Raw genomic sequence first — 16,194 nt, forward strand, 5'->3', positions numbered from 1 at the left:
TATTAAGGATAGGTATAAACTACATTTTCCCATTGACACATACAGGTTACACCTGACCTTCCCATGTAATTCATTGCTAAATCAGTGACAGCATCATATGTGTTGACAATGCTACTTAAAGCAGGTAGGTAGGCATCTACAGATACTGTGCATTCAGAGGCAGAATGGGCATGACAAAAGAGAAAAGAGTGACTCTGAACGTGGCATGGTAGTCAGTGCCAGACGCACCAGCATGAGAGTATCAGAAACAGCAAGGCTACTGTCAATGGTGTATCAAGAATGGGTCAGTCAAACAACATCCAGCCAATGGCAGTCCAGTGGTCGGAAAACGACCGTTGATGAAAGGGGCCGACGGAGGCTGATACGACTTGTACAGAGTAACAGATAGAGTACAGTCAGTCAACAGCTGAGTACAACAGTGGTGCCAAAAGATACATATCAAAACACACAACCCGTTGTAACTTGTCACAGATGGGACATGGCAGAGTTCCACTCCTGGAGCGAAAAACAAGAAGGTGCAGTTGCACCGGACACTGGAGGACTGGGAAAACACTGCATGGTCTGACCAATACTAGTTCTTGCTGTTTCACAGTGATGGGAGGACAAAGGATATGGTGAAAACCACATTAATCCTTGGATCCTTCCTGCTGGGTGTCAACAATGCAGCTTGGTAGTAGCAGTGTAATGGTGTGGGGTGTGTTTTTGTGGCACACATTGGGTCCCTTGATATGCCACAGGACATCTGAACATCGTTGCTGATTAGGTGCATTACTTCATGGCAGCAGTGAACCCATCTGTAAATGGTCTTTTTCTTCAGGATAATACTCCATGCCACAAGGCTAGGACAGTCCAGGAATGGTTCCAAGAACGTGGCAATGAAATCAGCTTAATGCAGTCACCAGATCTCCATCTTTGGGATGGGATGGAACCATCTATTTCGGAATAGAGATCCACCATCAGCTCTGGGACACACGAGACTCGCCTTGGGCCAGCATCCCTGTGCCACACTTTTTGATACCTTGAAACACTCGGCCTAAGTTGTAAATAATGTGGAAATTACAAGATTCTAGTGCCATATTCCTGTGATGTAAATAGTTAGAATTACATTGCAATTAAAGATGCAAAAGTAATCAATAATTTTAATTACATAACCAATGCTTTTATCCAATATCGTCAATATTTGAAGCGATTGGACTATGCATCCTTTTCTCTTCAGAATATTCCATAATGATAGAACTGTTTAATACCACTGTTTAATTCTGTATAATTGTAAGCTCTCAAGCCTCCATACTGTTGGCACTGGGTATTAAAGGTGAACTTTTAAAAAAATCAAAAAGTATACATTGGTTAATAGTATTTGTTACTACTGGGATTTGAATCAGTCTCTGAATGAAACGGGAGGCAAAAATGCACTCAAACTGATATCATAATTTAAAAATTAAAACAAGAGCTCTCTAGGTTTCCAAGCATGTCCCTACTCACTCACTTTAACAGTGTGAGTACTGTAGATTGTGAGGAAGGAAGAGGGGAAACTGAAATGATACTTTGCAAGCATGCAGATCACTTCCCAAGGGCATATAAAGAACAGATAATGGTATCGGATGTGTTTCTGCCAGGCAGGAGATCAACTATTTGGGATATATATTATAGAAATATTATATTATATATTGTACTATTAGCAAAGTTAGAATTCAGAAGAACACCTACAAAATAATTAGCCATTTTTGTGCACAGGGGTGCAAATATCTAAATATCAGAAAAATAATAAAACTCTGGTCAGCCACTCCTCCAGGGTTAGTAAAGGAATAACTATTAACAATAAACAGGAATATTTTAAAAAGGTTTTGTTTGATAGAGGATCTGAATTTCTGTTGCAAGTTAATGACTTGATGCCATATATCTGTCTAGTATGAATTTAATACCGTGCTTGGACTTAGAGCATGAGCACATGGAAAAAGAGTGAAAGGAAACATCCTTACAATCACTGTAGGCTTTAGCTTCTAGAAAGCTTAATTAAGAGTAAATTATTCATTAATAAAAAAAAGAAACTGGAGTAGTGAATGTTTCCTGCGTTAAAACATGTAGTGAGTGCAGCGCATTAAAAAAAGACAAAGTAACCACAAAATAATTGCTTTAAGGTCTAATTGAATAAACCTACTTACCCTGTTCTCCAGACAAGGAAAATAATGAAAAATAAATTAAAGAATATTCATGAGAAGGTCACTGGCATGGCAGTCAATAGAAAGTGGTGAGACAGGCTCCCAGTTGGAATTTTTTAATTAGTTGGTCAAAATCAAATTGCTCAATACTGTGAATACCTCGCATTTAATATTTCCTCATTTGGCTTCCTCCTTAGTGGTTTTGTATAAATGATGCCTAACTGTTATGCAGCACATTTTTTAAAATTTTATTTTAATTTGTGTTCTACACTGTGATTATGGAATTTAAAAAAACGACCAAAACTTGGAATATGTGTAAGCCACATATTTTACCACTTTATGAAAGTATTGGTCCCCCAGGTTGGATTATGTAAAGGTCAAAGGCTGTATCTGAAGTGCTGAAATAACCTCTACATTCCTATCAAACAAATGGCTTCTGGATAAAAGTACAAAATGTTTTGCTCTCCTGGACAGCACTGGCCTGTTCTTTATTTTAAAATTTATTGTTGGTCTGAATAACATCCTCAACAAAAAAATAAATGAATCTGTCTAAATCCCCCCTTTCAACTTGATTGTAAGTTCAATATGCAAAAAAATACTTGAAGATGAACCGATTGTGGAATAAAATAACGATAAAACATGTACTAAAGATGGAATGGTTAGCAGTGCTGAGATATAACATCAGTCTGACATTCTGTTTGTATTACTAGTAAGAAAACAGAAGAAGCACACAGCCCTGTGCTTTCCTGAACAGAATCCAAGTGCCATTAATCCCGACCTGTTCTGAAGGAGCTGGCATGTGAGGCAGTCACATTAACGAGAAAATGAGCAGGCCAGAGTGCCATGAGCCTGCTTGCTTTGTTTCTTGCAACCCTGATCACCTTTATCATACTGATCACTGCCAACCCACACTCTTTGTTAGCCTAATTACCCCACAACAGATTTATACATATCCTACTGAGCCAGGAAGTAATAACTCTAACATGAATCTTTCTGTTTTCCTTTGATTTACTGTTGCCAGACACCCGGTTTAGAATCTAAAAGTCTGCTTTCTGGCTCATTTTGCCTGATCTCAGATGCCTCTATCTGTTTCACAAAACATGGCCTCTTGTTCATAAAACACTTAATAATCTGGAGGAAGGTCTGAGGTGATTATGAATGCCAAATTGTAGAATACAGAGGTTTACAGTTCAGTCCTTTTGTAGCGGCTTGTAAAATAACCTGATGAGTTATATTTTCATTGTACGTTTAATGTTATTTATAGAATAGGCCTTCAACCACACATACAGCTTTCCGGGAGACAAGATCCTCACAGAAACAGTATTTGGCAACAAAGAAACTCCCAGGATTCTCTGTCATGGAAACTTTGACTTGTTTTTCAATACGGAGACCATATCAGTGCATTACAGAAAAACCTTCTCCAAGGGGATGCTATCAACACATTTCAGGCCAGAACAAAAACCACTGGATGCCAGTCAGCCCTATTCAAAGCAAAGCCTAAAACAATTATAAAAAATGCTTACATATGCAGTAAAGTAGCTTGCACATCTCTTGCTCTGTTACCCGTGAAATAGCCCTTTAGTTTTTATGTTTTATGTGAAGATGCCCACTAACGAGCCTTAACTGGAGCCATGGAGGACATGAAGGCACACAGACAATCGCTCAGTTTGGTCTGCTCACCCTTAGCTCTCTGCTAATCTGGCCAGACTGCTGATGCCATGAAATGCCATAAAGAGGAGGTAAAAGTAATTGTCCTGAATATGCTCTCCAGTGGTGTGAAGGCACTAATTAAGCAAAGAAATACTGAAAGGCACTCAGCCTCATTGCGTTTCAGCTCATCTATGACTTCCAGCAAAAAAAGCTGAAAACCTATTAAAGAACAGGCCCCATTAAAAATAAGAAAGCTCATTGCATTGGAAAATTAATTACAATGTTCAACCGTGCGTGTACGAAGACCTTTTCTATAATATTTAATTCCTATTCTTTAATGGATTCATTAAACTCACAATTTTTGAGAGGTTAGCTCCATCCCCATTTGTATTAGCCATCTGATTTTAGAAGCACAGATGCACCACAGAACAGGGGGCAGTTAAAGGTCACCACAGTATTCTGGATTGGTGTGTCTCATATTACCAGAATTACAGATAGTGGGCCTTTACAACTCTACTGAGATGAATGGATTGCTTCCTGTAATTTTGCATACCTGTTTAAAGAATGCCATTAAAAATGGCTCAGCTGGCTGTAATATACACCATTGCAAAAGCCACTTTAAAACAGTGGTGATGTGTTGTTCCTTGTTTCATAAGTACTACCTGGGTAGAAAAGAAAACAACACACCCTGCACGCCTTTGCCATCTGAATTGTTCTGGGTGACATGATATAATGAGTCAGATAAAAAACTTACTGGATACCAACCATTCAAAGGGGGCAGGATGTAATGAAAAAATGCCAAGGATGTAATTGAACTGCTCATATTGACAACCAAGCATTTTTACAACAGTTTTATCACAAGAACGCAATTTTGTTCTTGTATGCAGGTTTCCCGAGCTTGCTGTAAACCCGGTTACAAAGTAGTGACACAATCAATTCTGTGGCAAGCTGCTAATCATTTCAAATATAAAAAGAGACTGAAGGCCATGAGAAAATAGCATTCTTTTGAAAGTAAGGGTAAAATACAGGAGCCATAAAGCAGACTTGAGAGACTCATAAGTTTTAGTATCTATCAAAGGCCTTTAACAACCAAGGTCTAGAACAGCACTAAAAGAGTGAAAAACGAGCACACAGAGACACAACAAAGTTTGAAAGCCACAGAGCAAGCATGTTGCCGCAGTTAACATGATTCATAAACATCTACTGTTTTCTGGGTGTCCCCTGAGTCAGAGTCAAGTCAGCAGGTCACACGACAAAAGAACCTCCTAACAGGGGATTAGGAGAAGTGTCACCAGACGCTAGAGGAAAGCTGGTTTTATTAAGAGACAAACTCCAGAAGCTGAAACTTTCCAGACCACACTATTTTTATTTTAAATTTACTTGGTACATTTGGCCCCATGGTAGTGCTAAAAAACCAAATGAAATAATGCTATGACGTGACGCATTCACAGTAAATCAAAATTGTCTTAAAAAAAGACAAAAGACCCACACCCAATATAGTCCTTCATAAAGAACTTCATTTGCACGGTTCTGAATTGTCTTTGCTATTGAACTGGGATTTAAATGTTTTTACTGGGTCATTTGGAGTTCACGCAAGACAACCAGAATGACTTTCAATGCATTCAAGTTTTTGCACCTCAGAAAACTGTATACCATAATAATACCATATGACCTGCAACATCTCTATGTCAGTATAATTTTCTCTTTTCAATACCTCCATTGTTGGTTTTCAGAAAACGGGAAACACGCTACAACCAAGTGCTGAATCATTTTGGAATTGACCTTGTAAGCATTTTAAAAACATCTACTCCTCCACATGCAGACAATAAAACCATTAGAAGGTGGCAATTCAAAACATACCTCAGTGACACCAGAAGACAGGAGGTCAACCAAGTTTTTGCAGTGCCTAAGTACCAGTTCTCATTTCTAAATTGTTATACATTCTTTATATAATGTTTGTAGCTCTCCCTGCCCCCATTGGGGTTTGATCCCAGCATGCACAGCTCCATTTCTTGGACAGCACATAAGTGTGCCACACCAAAAGACCAGTCCTCTGCTGCGGCAGAGTTTTACACTGTCTAGCTTTTAGAGGGCGTGACGTCACTTTTCGAACTGGCTCAGGTATGAGACCTGTTACATTTACACTGGCCACTTCTAGGACTCTTCTGGGTTATCTAAGGGCAGTGTAAACGCAACCACATTACCCTCTGCCTTAATGCAATTTGACCATATTTCAAGGTAACTCTATGTCAGCTTTGAGCCTTCCAAGCTTACAATGAAAAATGACCTTATATTGGCACAAGCACGACTGTGGCATTACTAGGGATAGATCTCACTGATAGTGAAAAACACCCTCAACTTAGAAGCAAGATAACATCACCAAGTAGAGGATTTATTTGTATAAACAAATGGGTGAGATGCAAACATTGAAAAATACATGTGGATTTATAATAGTGGGTGAGTTTTTAATATTAATATCATTGTAATAGAAAGCACTGAGAAAGGCTAAGAAATGCAAAATATACATAATATACACAACAGCTCAGTCCCTTGGCAACTTTGGGCCACTCCAATGTAATCATCTTAATAGGAATTAAAGATTGTTGGTCTCTCTAAGACATAACCTATGAAAGATCCTGTGCGACAATATAGTATTTGTCACTGTGATATGCCAAATTTGTTGGAAATATATAAAATCATTTGATGTAAATAAACAGCAGCAATGTGAAAATAGGATTGAAGAGTTAAAAGCCCGTATTTTTTGCATTTCCACAAAGTGGACAAAACTCTCAGTCTTCACTTACCTTTCTTGGCTTCACTTTGTCGTGATGGTCATACTGAAAAATTCCTTTGTAGCTCAGTCCTAACCACCAAGGAATACCCTGCTTGTCCTGTTATGACATAAAAATTGAGCATTCATAAGTTATGACATATTTACAACTAAGTTACTGTACAGTACGTACTTTTCACAATAGCTGCACAGGAACTACTCTTGGCTTTTTTATCCTTGATCATTGCCACAGCTATGCAGTGTAAATGACCCAGAGAGATCCCAGAAAATCAGCAGACTTACAAATAAGAGACTCGGATCTCACAATCTCTAGCAACAAGATGTAATCAACCAATCTCGCAAGCAAAAAGAGGGCATTTTTTCAGCATTTTAAAAATTCAAAACCAGAAGGAAAAGCAAGTGAAAGGAAGTATTAGTTTTTTTTTACTTAGTATTTTTTCTTACATGTAACATTTTAAAGCAATATTTGGCAGCGATTACAGTTGCGTGTCTTTTATTTAATCATCCACTAACATTTGCACTGGAATAAAGATACTTTTTCCCATTCTTCCTGGCAAACTTGCTCAAGCTCTGTCAAGTTGGGTAGGGATCATTGATGGGACAGTAATCTTGCCACAGATTTTCCATCAGATCCTTCTTGTTAAATCACCAAAGCCATTCCAGTGTCTTAAGCCCTATGCTTTGGGTCACTGTCCTGCTGAAAGGTGGATTTTTACCCATTTTTATGTGTTTAGTAGACTGTAGCTTTTCCTCTAAGATTTTAATATGCTTTCCTCAATCCATTTTTCCCTCAATCCTGAAAACCTTCCTAGTCCCTGCTAATGAGAAGCAGCCACGTACAGTAATATAATGCTGCCACCACCATGCCTGACATTAGGAATGGTGCTGACTTGGTGATGTGTTGTGTTTTGTTTGTGCCAGATGTAACGCTTTGCATTGTTCCAATTTTGTCTCGTCTGACCACAAAATTCATTGCCACATGTTTGCTGCAGCATTTAACACTTCAATGCTGAAAACTCCATGTGGGACATGAGATTTCCCACTTTGCCATTCAGGCCAGCTTTCAGGAGTCACAATTGTCTCCTATATCAGCCATTGGACCCTCTTTTAAAGTGACAATTGATATTAAAGTGGCATCCGTAGCCTGTTTCCTCCTTACTCAGTCCCTCAATTTGCACTAAGGGGGACAGCCTGATCTAGACAGTGTCTGTGTGGTGTGATGCATTTCTACATTTCTTAATGCTCCTTAATGCTCACCATGCTCAAGGGTATATTTGGCATCTTACACCTTTCTCCTGATCTGTTTCTTTATACAACTTAAAGCTCTTTGGTCTTCCTGGTTGAATCTGTGCTTGAAATTTACTACCCGACTCAGACACGTCACAGAGACAGGTGTATGTATAAATTTGTGTGAACCAAATGAGTTGAATGGTGCTCAAAGGTCATTCAACTAAATGTTTGACTTATGAAAGTAAATTTGTGCACCTGAACTAATATTAAGTTTGTCACAGTAGAGGGGTGAATACTTAAAGGGAACTACAGTCCCAAATTCTCAGACCGGTTATTAAATCTTGGTAACAAAATAAATTAGTTGATGATATCGCAAAATTCAGAACAAAACCTGAATTTCTGAAATTACTGTATGGCCACCGGGGACGAGAGTGGGAGTTCACGTGAATTGCGACGTGAAGTGGCTCCTCCTGCTCACTAGTCACTGTAATGACTAATGTAGTGTGATGCACGAATGAATAAGTACAGGTTGTGTAACAGACATTTCACCGCAGAAATGTTCCAATGCGATCTGTATGCAGAGTTAACAAGTAAGTTGTATTTGTTGGCAAACCATCTCAAAGTCGAGAGCAATATTTCTTTTTGGTTAAAAGAGATGTATTCACACGCCTGCTTGTGTAAAATGTAATATGGCCTCTTCACGAGTATACAGAATACAGCACTGTGCATACCTGGAAATATTGTCTATTTTGTGATTTAAACAGGAAGTCTTACACATTACTGTGTACACTTTCATTTCATTGTGGTTTGAAATGCACTCATCAATGCCAATTCTTTCTAACTCCAAAATCTAAAAAAAGTGTTGCAGTTTAATGTACATAATCAACATATTTTACTTTTTGACTTTTCTTTGCAGTTTCTGCACAGCTTAAAACTACTTTCACCCATAAAATTGTTCAGTTTCAGCATTCAACACAAAGATAATGCAGGTGATGAGGTAATGAGGTAGCTAAAACATTTTGGGCAATGTTGTGATTTTAAGAAATTAAAATTAACTTGCAAACCAGAGACATTATTATTGCAATACAGAAAACAATTTAGAAACAATTTATTTTTCCCCCAACTACTAAAGTAACTGAAAACATAAAAAATTAAGCAAATTTGCATCCTGGAGGTCTACTGTATATAAGCTGCTAAACAAATACAACTTAATATTTTAAGAGGACTCTTAGGACGCTGTTTATGATGTCAGTGATGATCTTTATGATGCCAATACTGTGAAATGTTCTGAGCCTGTAGCTATAGCTGTTAAAGTAACTTGGATGTAAGTTTTTGCTACTGAAATCATATCCCAACAAGTTTTTAAACTTGCAAGCTTTCATTTCAACACCTTGGCCTTCAACTGGAAATGTGAATTCAATGAAGGGATATATACAGTATTTGAGGATGATGTCTATCCGAGACCAGAAGGAAAACAACTCTCTCTAAACATTGATGTGTAGACGCTGTTTTGGAAACACGTGGTTGCACTGAATTTATGCCTTATCTCTTGAATGTGAGAATGATTGGCTTATAAATTAAAAGCTTATCAGGATGTAAACAATGGAATGGAACACTATAGAACATTACTCAGATGTCATGGGCACTGATGGCAATGTAAAACTCGATTTTTTTCTAACCCTTTCTGTTATGGACATTAAAATAAGAAATGTTAAACAATGTCATTGACGGTGTCCCTTTATAGCTGGTGAGTTTTAATCTCAAATTAATACTGTATATCATACACTCCACTTTTTAATGTAGGTTGTAAAGACCTACCTTTACAGCATAATAATGAACTCCATATGTGGGAAGTGATTCCACAATACTCATGTAACTGTGAATAAGAGGGAACATATTGGTCAGAACAATTAGCACAAGGAGACAAAAGCACAGGCAGCTCTGATCTATATCAAATGACTTCCTAACTTTCTATAATGGTAACACAAAATATGCACACTGAACAATAAAAAGAGTAAATGTGATGCAGTTTTCTATATCACTGTAAATTAATAATATAACACACAAAACAGTACATTTTCTACACTTTATTTTCTGTGGCAATCCAGGAAATATGATTTTAAGCTAGAGTCTAATAAAAAATGAATACAAGTGACAGACGTGCCCACGTCTCAGGAAAGTTCCAAACTTACTTGACAATTGCTTGGCCTCGGGACTGACCACTCAGCTTCTTGTAGTGCTCTACGACTCTGTCCTCACTGAAAGACAATGCAGGACCTGTTAAATTTCTATTTCTTTATACAGGGAGAGATTAAACATTAATCAATATACACTCCTCCTTCGATTTCTGTACATTATCCATTGATTGAAAATTGTTTTACATTGGTACAGTACAGTGGTTAACAAGATAAATAGACTTAATCAAATGTTTATTGCACTCATGAACTGTGCTGTGAGAGGCCAGCATGGTATTTTCAGTTCTTCCATTGGAAAGTTAAGAATCTGTTCAACCTCAAGCCATGATTCAGAATGTAAAATAAGCAATAGCATTGTAGATTGTAGAGGGATCAGGAGGGGAAGGGGGAAACCTGTTAAACTTCTCCTCCAGGAAGAAGAATCAAAGATCAAAGAATCAAAGCAAGAAAACTTACATCTCCTGTAAGTACTGGAGGAGGCAGATCTAGACACAGGACCAGCTCTCATATCAATGTAATTGAGAGGACGATAGTAAAGCTCAAGAAAAAATTAGACATAAGCGGGTGTCATAAGCACAATACTTGGTGGCGCCTGTGGCTGAAAGGTTGCCGGTTCGTATCCCACGGCTGGCAGAGGAATCCTTATCCCTTGGGCCCCTAAGAAAGGCCCTTAACCCTGACTGCTCAAGGGCCGCCATATAAATGGCTGACCCTGCACTCTGACCCCAAGCTTCTCTCTCTGTCTGTGTGTCTCATGGAGAGCAAACTGGGGTATGTGAAAAGACAAATTCCTAATACAAGAAATTGTACATGGCCAAATAAAGTGATCTCTTAGTACTAACGAAAGGTTACAAACCAAGAAGCTTGGTAGTTAATAGTTACAATAATTGATTCAAAGATCTCAAATAGTCATTTCTAGACACCAGGGTATTGGTATAAACAAAATGGCGGGGTATCTTGTAACATACTGCCACAATGTGTTATGTTAAAAAGTGCCGCTTGATGTTGGTTTTAAATCACATGGTTTCCAGTTGTGTCCTCTGGTGTGTGTTCCACTGTCAGTTTTGAAGAAATTTGCTGAATTTTGATACAAGGATTCTGAATACTTGTACCAGGTCCCTTATAGACTATGTTCCTTCAGCCTGTCAGTGTGGACATTTTATTATTCGCCAAAATGTATCTCGTTGGTCCTCTCAGGATTGATCACAGAGCGGGACCTTTCCTATAATGTTTTAAAACCAAAACATTTTGCCTTTGTACCTTTTGTTCTCTGTTTAATAATCAATTATCAATCCAAACACTTATCGCTCCCTGAATGCCTACCACCTGCAATTTGAGAATCAAATCATTGATGAGCAACTTTACCAAATTTATGTTTGCTATGTTGCCCTAAACGAACAGCATTCGGGAATGACCAAAATGAACAAAGCAGTGTATAAAAACCTATATACATAATTTGTAAAAAAAAGAAGATGTGTACAATCTTGCTACGAAGACGTTTACATTGTTTTATGCGGTCACGAATTCTTGCAGATATACAGATATAGAAAATCCATGATACAGACTGAACAAAGGAAATGAGACACCTCGATGAGAAACTGTTACAAAGCTTTACAAGCAAATTGTAAAACCATAAAAGCAGAAGGTTGAGAAGGAGCTGGGAGATTTACATACCTCCCTAGGAGTATGGGGTTTGCACAAAAGATCCTTTAAATCAAGCTGAAAGCGGGGCAGGGGGTTGGGGGTGGGGGGTCGCCTTCGCTGTTCCTTTAATGTTCTATCTCATGTGTCAGCACCCAGGCTCTGTATAAACAGGGTTCTTGGCACAGAGCACAGTAAAGACTGGACTAAAACGTAGCCTCAGAAAGCCCCGCGCAGAGCTAGTTAAAGTTCTGAAATATCATTTCAGCTGTTACTTTTCCAGGCTTCTGTGGGAGTGGCCGTGATGTCTGGCAGCTGTGCCAGTTTAAGTCCCTCTAGACCCCACCTGCTGATCCAGGCGGCAAGGGAAGGAACCGCAGGCTGTCGTTGCCCTTGTCGGCCCTGACCGTCATCAGGCCACGCTGTTCAGAGGGACTTTGAAGAACAGTGACTGTCACTACGGGAATTCAGGAACTTAAGCACATATATTACACTACTTATATCTCAGCTTCTACAATGATTATGGGGGGGCTAGACTTTATAAAAGGTCCTCCAACATCACCTTTTTTACAATTCGGACTTCATTTCACTGTGTGTTAGCAAACATAATGCAGTTCAGGGCATCTTGCGGCATGTATACCAAATGCACATACCAAAAAAAAAAGAAGTGAACTATTGACTTTATGGGTGTTAGGGGGATTTTTTAAACAGATAACCAGCTTGTAACCAGCTTGGTTACATAAACTGAGAAAGCTCACAATAGCTCAGAATACGAGTCTTCTCTGATGTAAAGAATGCATACGTAGCCTCAGGATGTAACAGTTGTAAGACAACTAGAACAGTGCCAACCATCATGTCTCTATTACGAAATCACCTACGAGACAGACAGGCTTAAGAAAAGGCAAATTCCAACAAAAACACGTTTAAAACAAACAAAAAAAAACATCTCTGCATTTTCATACATTTTCGAAATGTTATGTAGACAGATGTAAGTAACACTCTAATTCAGAAACAGAAAGAATAAATTTACTTTGGATTTATGTGTATGGAAATCATACCTCAGTGGCTCAGATGCTCTGCCCAGCATTTGGAATAGGAAGAATATTTGAAATTCGAAACGTTTGCCTTGATTTTTCTATAGATGTTAGCAATAATAATTACTTCATGTGGCCGTTATGCCCCCAAAATGGCATAAAACATAATTCTTGTTTATAATCTCCATGTGTGTGACCTAATATTATCCAGATGAAATTGAACTGCCATCTGCAGATGTATCCAAAGTCCATATTACATGCTGAACAAGAAAAAAAGTCTAAGGTCCCTTATTTTTTCTGTTCAGAAATATTTACAGCCAGTCTATAACTCACATGCTCCTGGGACTTTAACACCCCAAATGCCTTTGTCATTCTCATACAAATCACCAGATGACAGGCAATTAAAATGAAACACTGAGTAAAATGACAGGATCTATAATATCTTCATCTTATGGATATTTGCCTCTTTTAAAGATACTCCTGCCTTTTTTATGGCTGGGAGTCTTTCAAGTACATAGTAGACAATGAATTTCCAGCATCAATCTGGAATTGAACATCAATCTTTCTTAGTGAGGATAGTCTCGCACTTTTGTTGTCTCTGTATTGGTATAATAACTCAGAAGTTTTGACTGTAACTGACTGTTCTTTCCAAGTCACTACCTGTTCTGGACTGCTTAACATAAGAATATTTTTTTCTCTCCACCAAACAATTTCTCTATGTTTAAAAAGCTGTGAAAAAAAAACAAAAAAACACTACAAATGCCCCCTTTTGAGTTTGTTAATTTTTTTGCATCACGTCACACACATTTCTGCACACACAAAAGGGCAATAAAGGCAAAAAGGCATCACACACGTAAGAGACAAATGGAATTATGCTTCATTAAACACCACAGTCAAGAATTAAGTGTCTAAACAGATCTACTTTTTGTTTTAAATCAACTGTTAAAGTGTATGGATTCCCCTGAGAAAATCTAACTCTGTTGTGACAATTTAATCAGATTTGCAATTTTGTCATTAGTAATTCAATTTGTAGGTGTGAATACTAATTTGTATCTCATAAAGCCCACATTTAACTAAATGGCCTTTATAATAACAGTCAAGACATTTTTTCTTTTTTTGTAGATCTTATAATACAGTATTAGTAAACATGAACTAAAATTAGAACATGAAGTCATCATGCAGCTGAATGATTTGTGATAGTCATTTATTTTAATGACACTCTCCACTACCAAAATTAGCTTCTCCACCAAAAAAATGAGAAAGGTCTTTCCTCTTTTATTTAAAAAGCAGACTTACCAGTAAGCAAGGGAAGGGTGTTCCTTCAGTGCTTGCGTTGGGAGTGCTGGCAGCTTCTTCAAGTCAGCTCTTGTGACTTCATTGCTGTTGGGGAAATAATGAAAAGAAAAAAAAATACTCTCAACTATAAGAATAAAACCCACGATATTCAATGTGACCCAACCCAGTTGGCAAACGTCTATAGTTCTACATCTGGTACTCCTTAATGAAATCCAAAGAAAGTATTTTATTAAGAGGAACTTTTTAAAGACACAGGCAACATTATTTTGTCTTTAATGACAACAGTACAGTAGAGATTAGTAAGATACAATCATTTACCTGCTTGAGGACTGATCCTTTTCTGAACTTTGGTCAAAATGTAACACTTTCACACAAACATCTTAAAAAAACAAATCAAATGTAGCTCTTTTCAACCGACGTTAATGAAAGTGAGTTAATTTTCATTCAAGCAGTTTTTATTATTTAATAAAATGTGTAACAGCTGGCTCCTCCTTGACCAGTCTTCAGTAACAGCTGCAAAGACGCTCACTGCATTCCAGCCACCCACTGTATGACTGAGGCGCTCCAGAGGATACCTCTGAACACCAGTTGGTAGCAACATAAGTCAAACAAAAAGTCTCTTGCTTTAATAGAACCTGCTGGTTTTCTAGGACAAGGTTAATGGAAAAAAAAAGTTTTATTTTTCATTCTGGAACTGTGGGTGAATTCTTAGAGGCACTTCTCCACCACTCTTTGTCACGATTAGTCAGGAAAGCACGTCAGGGATAGGGCCAGTTTTTGATGGCATTTACCAACACCACTTATACATTCTCTAACTAAGAATACACTTTCTTAAATCTTAATGTTTATTTGTAAGAGGTTACCACTTGCAAAGAAACTCACTCTTAATACAAGGTGTGTTTATTCTCAGTACACTATTTCATTTTGATCATTCAAAAAAATAGTTATTGATATTCATTTAAAGCATAATTCACTTTGTAATCTGTTATAATATATGTTTAATATGGATATTTAATACCATAAATATTTGATAATATCAAGGATTGTGCGTTTAAGGGGCAGCAGAGAGGAAGGAATTAAAAGAATTGCTTTAAATATCGCACAATGAAATGTACACCTATTTATTTTAAAGCACCTCTTGGCCTTAATCCAGTTGCAAATTGGAGGTCTTGTCAAAGAGCAAAAATAGGTTTACCAACTAGTACTGCTCTAGGTTTTCTCAACTTGAATGTGTGACCCACTGGTATGTAAAAACAACAGTTCTCTTCCCTCCAAATGTCTAAAATAAATCAAAGGCAAGGGGCAGAAAAAAGAAAGCTTCACAAAAGACAGCTTTGTTACTGGTGCCTGGCTCAATACACTGAAAGGCTTAACAAGAAACCATCTATGAACTGGCCCCCTTATTGTTTCTCAATACAATGTGTGTCCTGTTTCCCTACTTCCAGAGCCTGCCTTCTAACTTTGGGGGGCTTTGTAAGAATGTAGAATCACTTTTTTAAAAAAATAAACGTTTTTCATGGGTGTTGCAGAATAAACACAATTTAAAAAAAAACTTACATATAATTTCTTATTAATATTGGATGTTCGGATATTATATTACATTATATTCAACTTGCTCTTAGTAATAATACACATAAAATTAATTTTTTTTATAAAATATTATATTAGACCTGCAGGAAAAAGATGTTCATTAATTTGGATTTATTCGGCTTGGTTATTTTTTTTTAGAAATGTATTTACTGGAAGAGGTACTATAAAGCTTTTCTAAAACACTACTTAAGGTGCATGCAGCAACTTCAGGCAGCTTTTACCAGACATCTTAATGTCTTATTTTATTAATGTATCATTTAATATTCCAGCAAGATGGAAAGTGTATGGAGTATACAGAGACATCACATTCAAATCTCTGACTTTCAGTTCAGAAAGTTTTACCTACTTAGATAATTTAATGTTAGTTCTTGCTAATACAAAGATGTAGCAGTCAGATTATTGCAAATCTCAGTTATTTAATTACTGCTTCATTTCACCAACACTGTTTTAGCATTATAATTACTGACCGTGATATTAGAAATGTACTAAAATATTGGTATTAAAATGTTTTGTAAGTATATGCTATAATGATAAAAATATGTCAAAGTTAACTTTTTTATTATAAAAACACCACTGGGAATATTTTCAAAGTGTTTCTTTCATGTAAA

General features: G+C 37.3%; 1 protein-coding gene across 1 annotated transcript in view; it reads right to left on the reverse strand.

Moving 5' to 3' along the window:
* The window catches only part of frmd4a (FERM domain containing 4A), a 211,210-nt gene that overhangs the window by 38,164 nt on the left and 156,852 nt on the right, over positions 1–16,194 (reverse strand). Inside the window, exons 8-11 of the mRNA XM_088923580.1 lie at positions 13,997–14,080; positions 10,023–10,088; positions 9,649–9,706; positions 6,614–6,700 (exon numbers count right to left, since the gene is read on the reverse strand). Coding sequence (XP_088779706.1) covers positions 6,614–6,700; positions 9,649–9,706; positions 10,023–10,088; positions 13,997–14,080 — 295 coding nt within the window. The remainder of the gene's footprint in view (positions 1–6,613; positions 6,701–9,648; positions 9,707–10,022; positions 10,089–13,996; positions 14,081–16,194) is intronic.

This window comes from Atractosteus spatula, chromosome 8 (assembly GCF_055471065.1).
Source record: "Atractosteus spatula isolate fAtrSpa1 chromosome 8, fAtrSpa1.hap1, whole genome shotgun sequence".
Taxonomy (NCBI): domain Eukaryota; kingdom Metazoa; phylum Chordata; class Actinopteri; order Semionotiformes; family Lepisosteidae; genus Atractosteus; species Atractosteus spatula.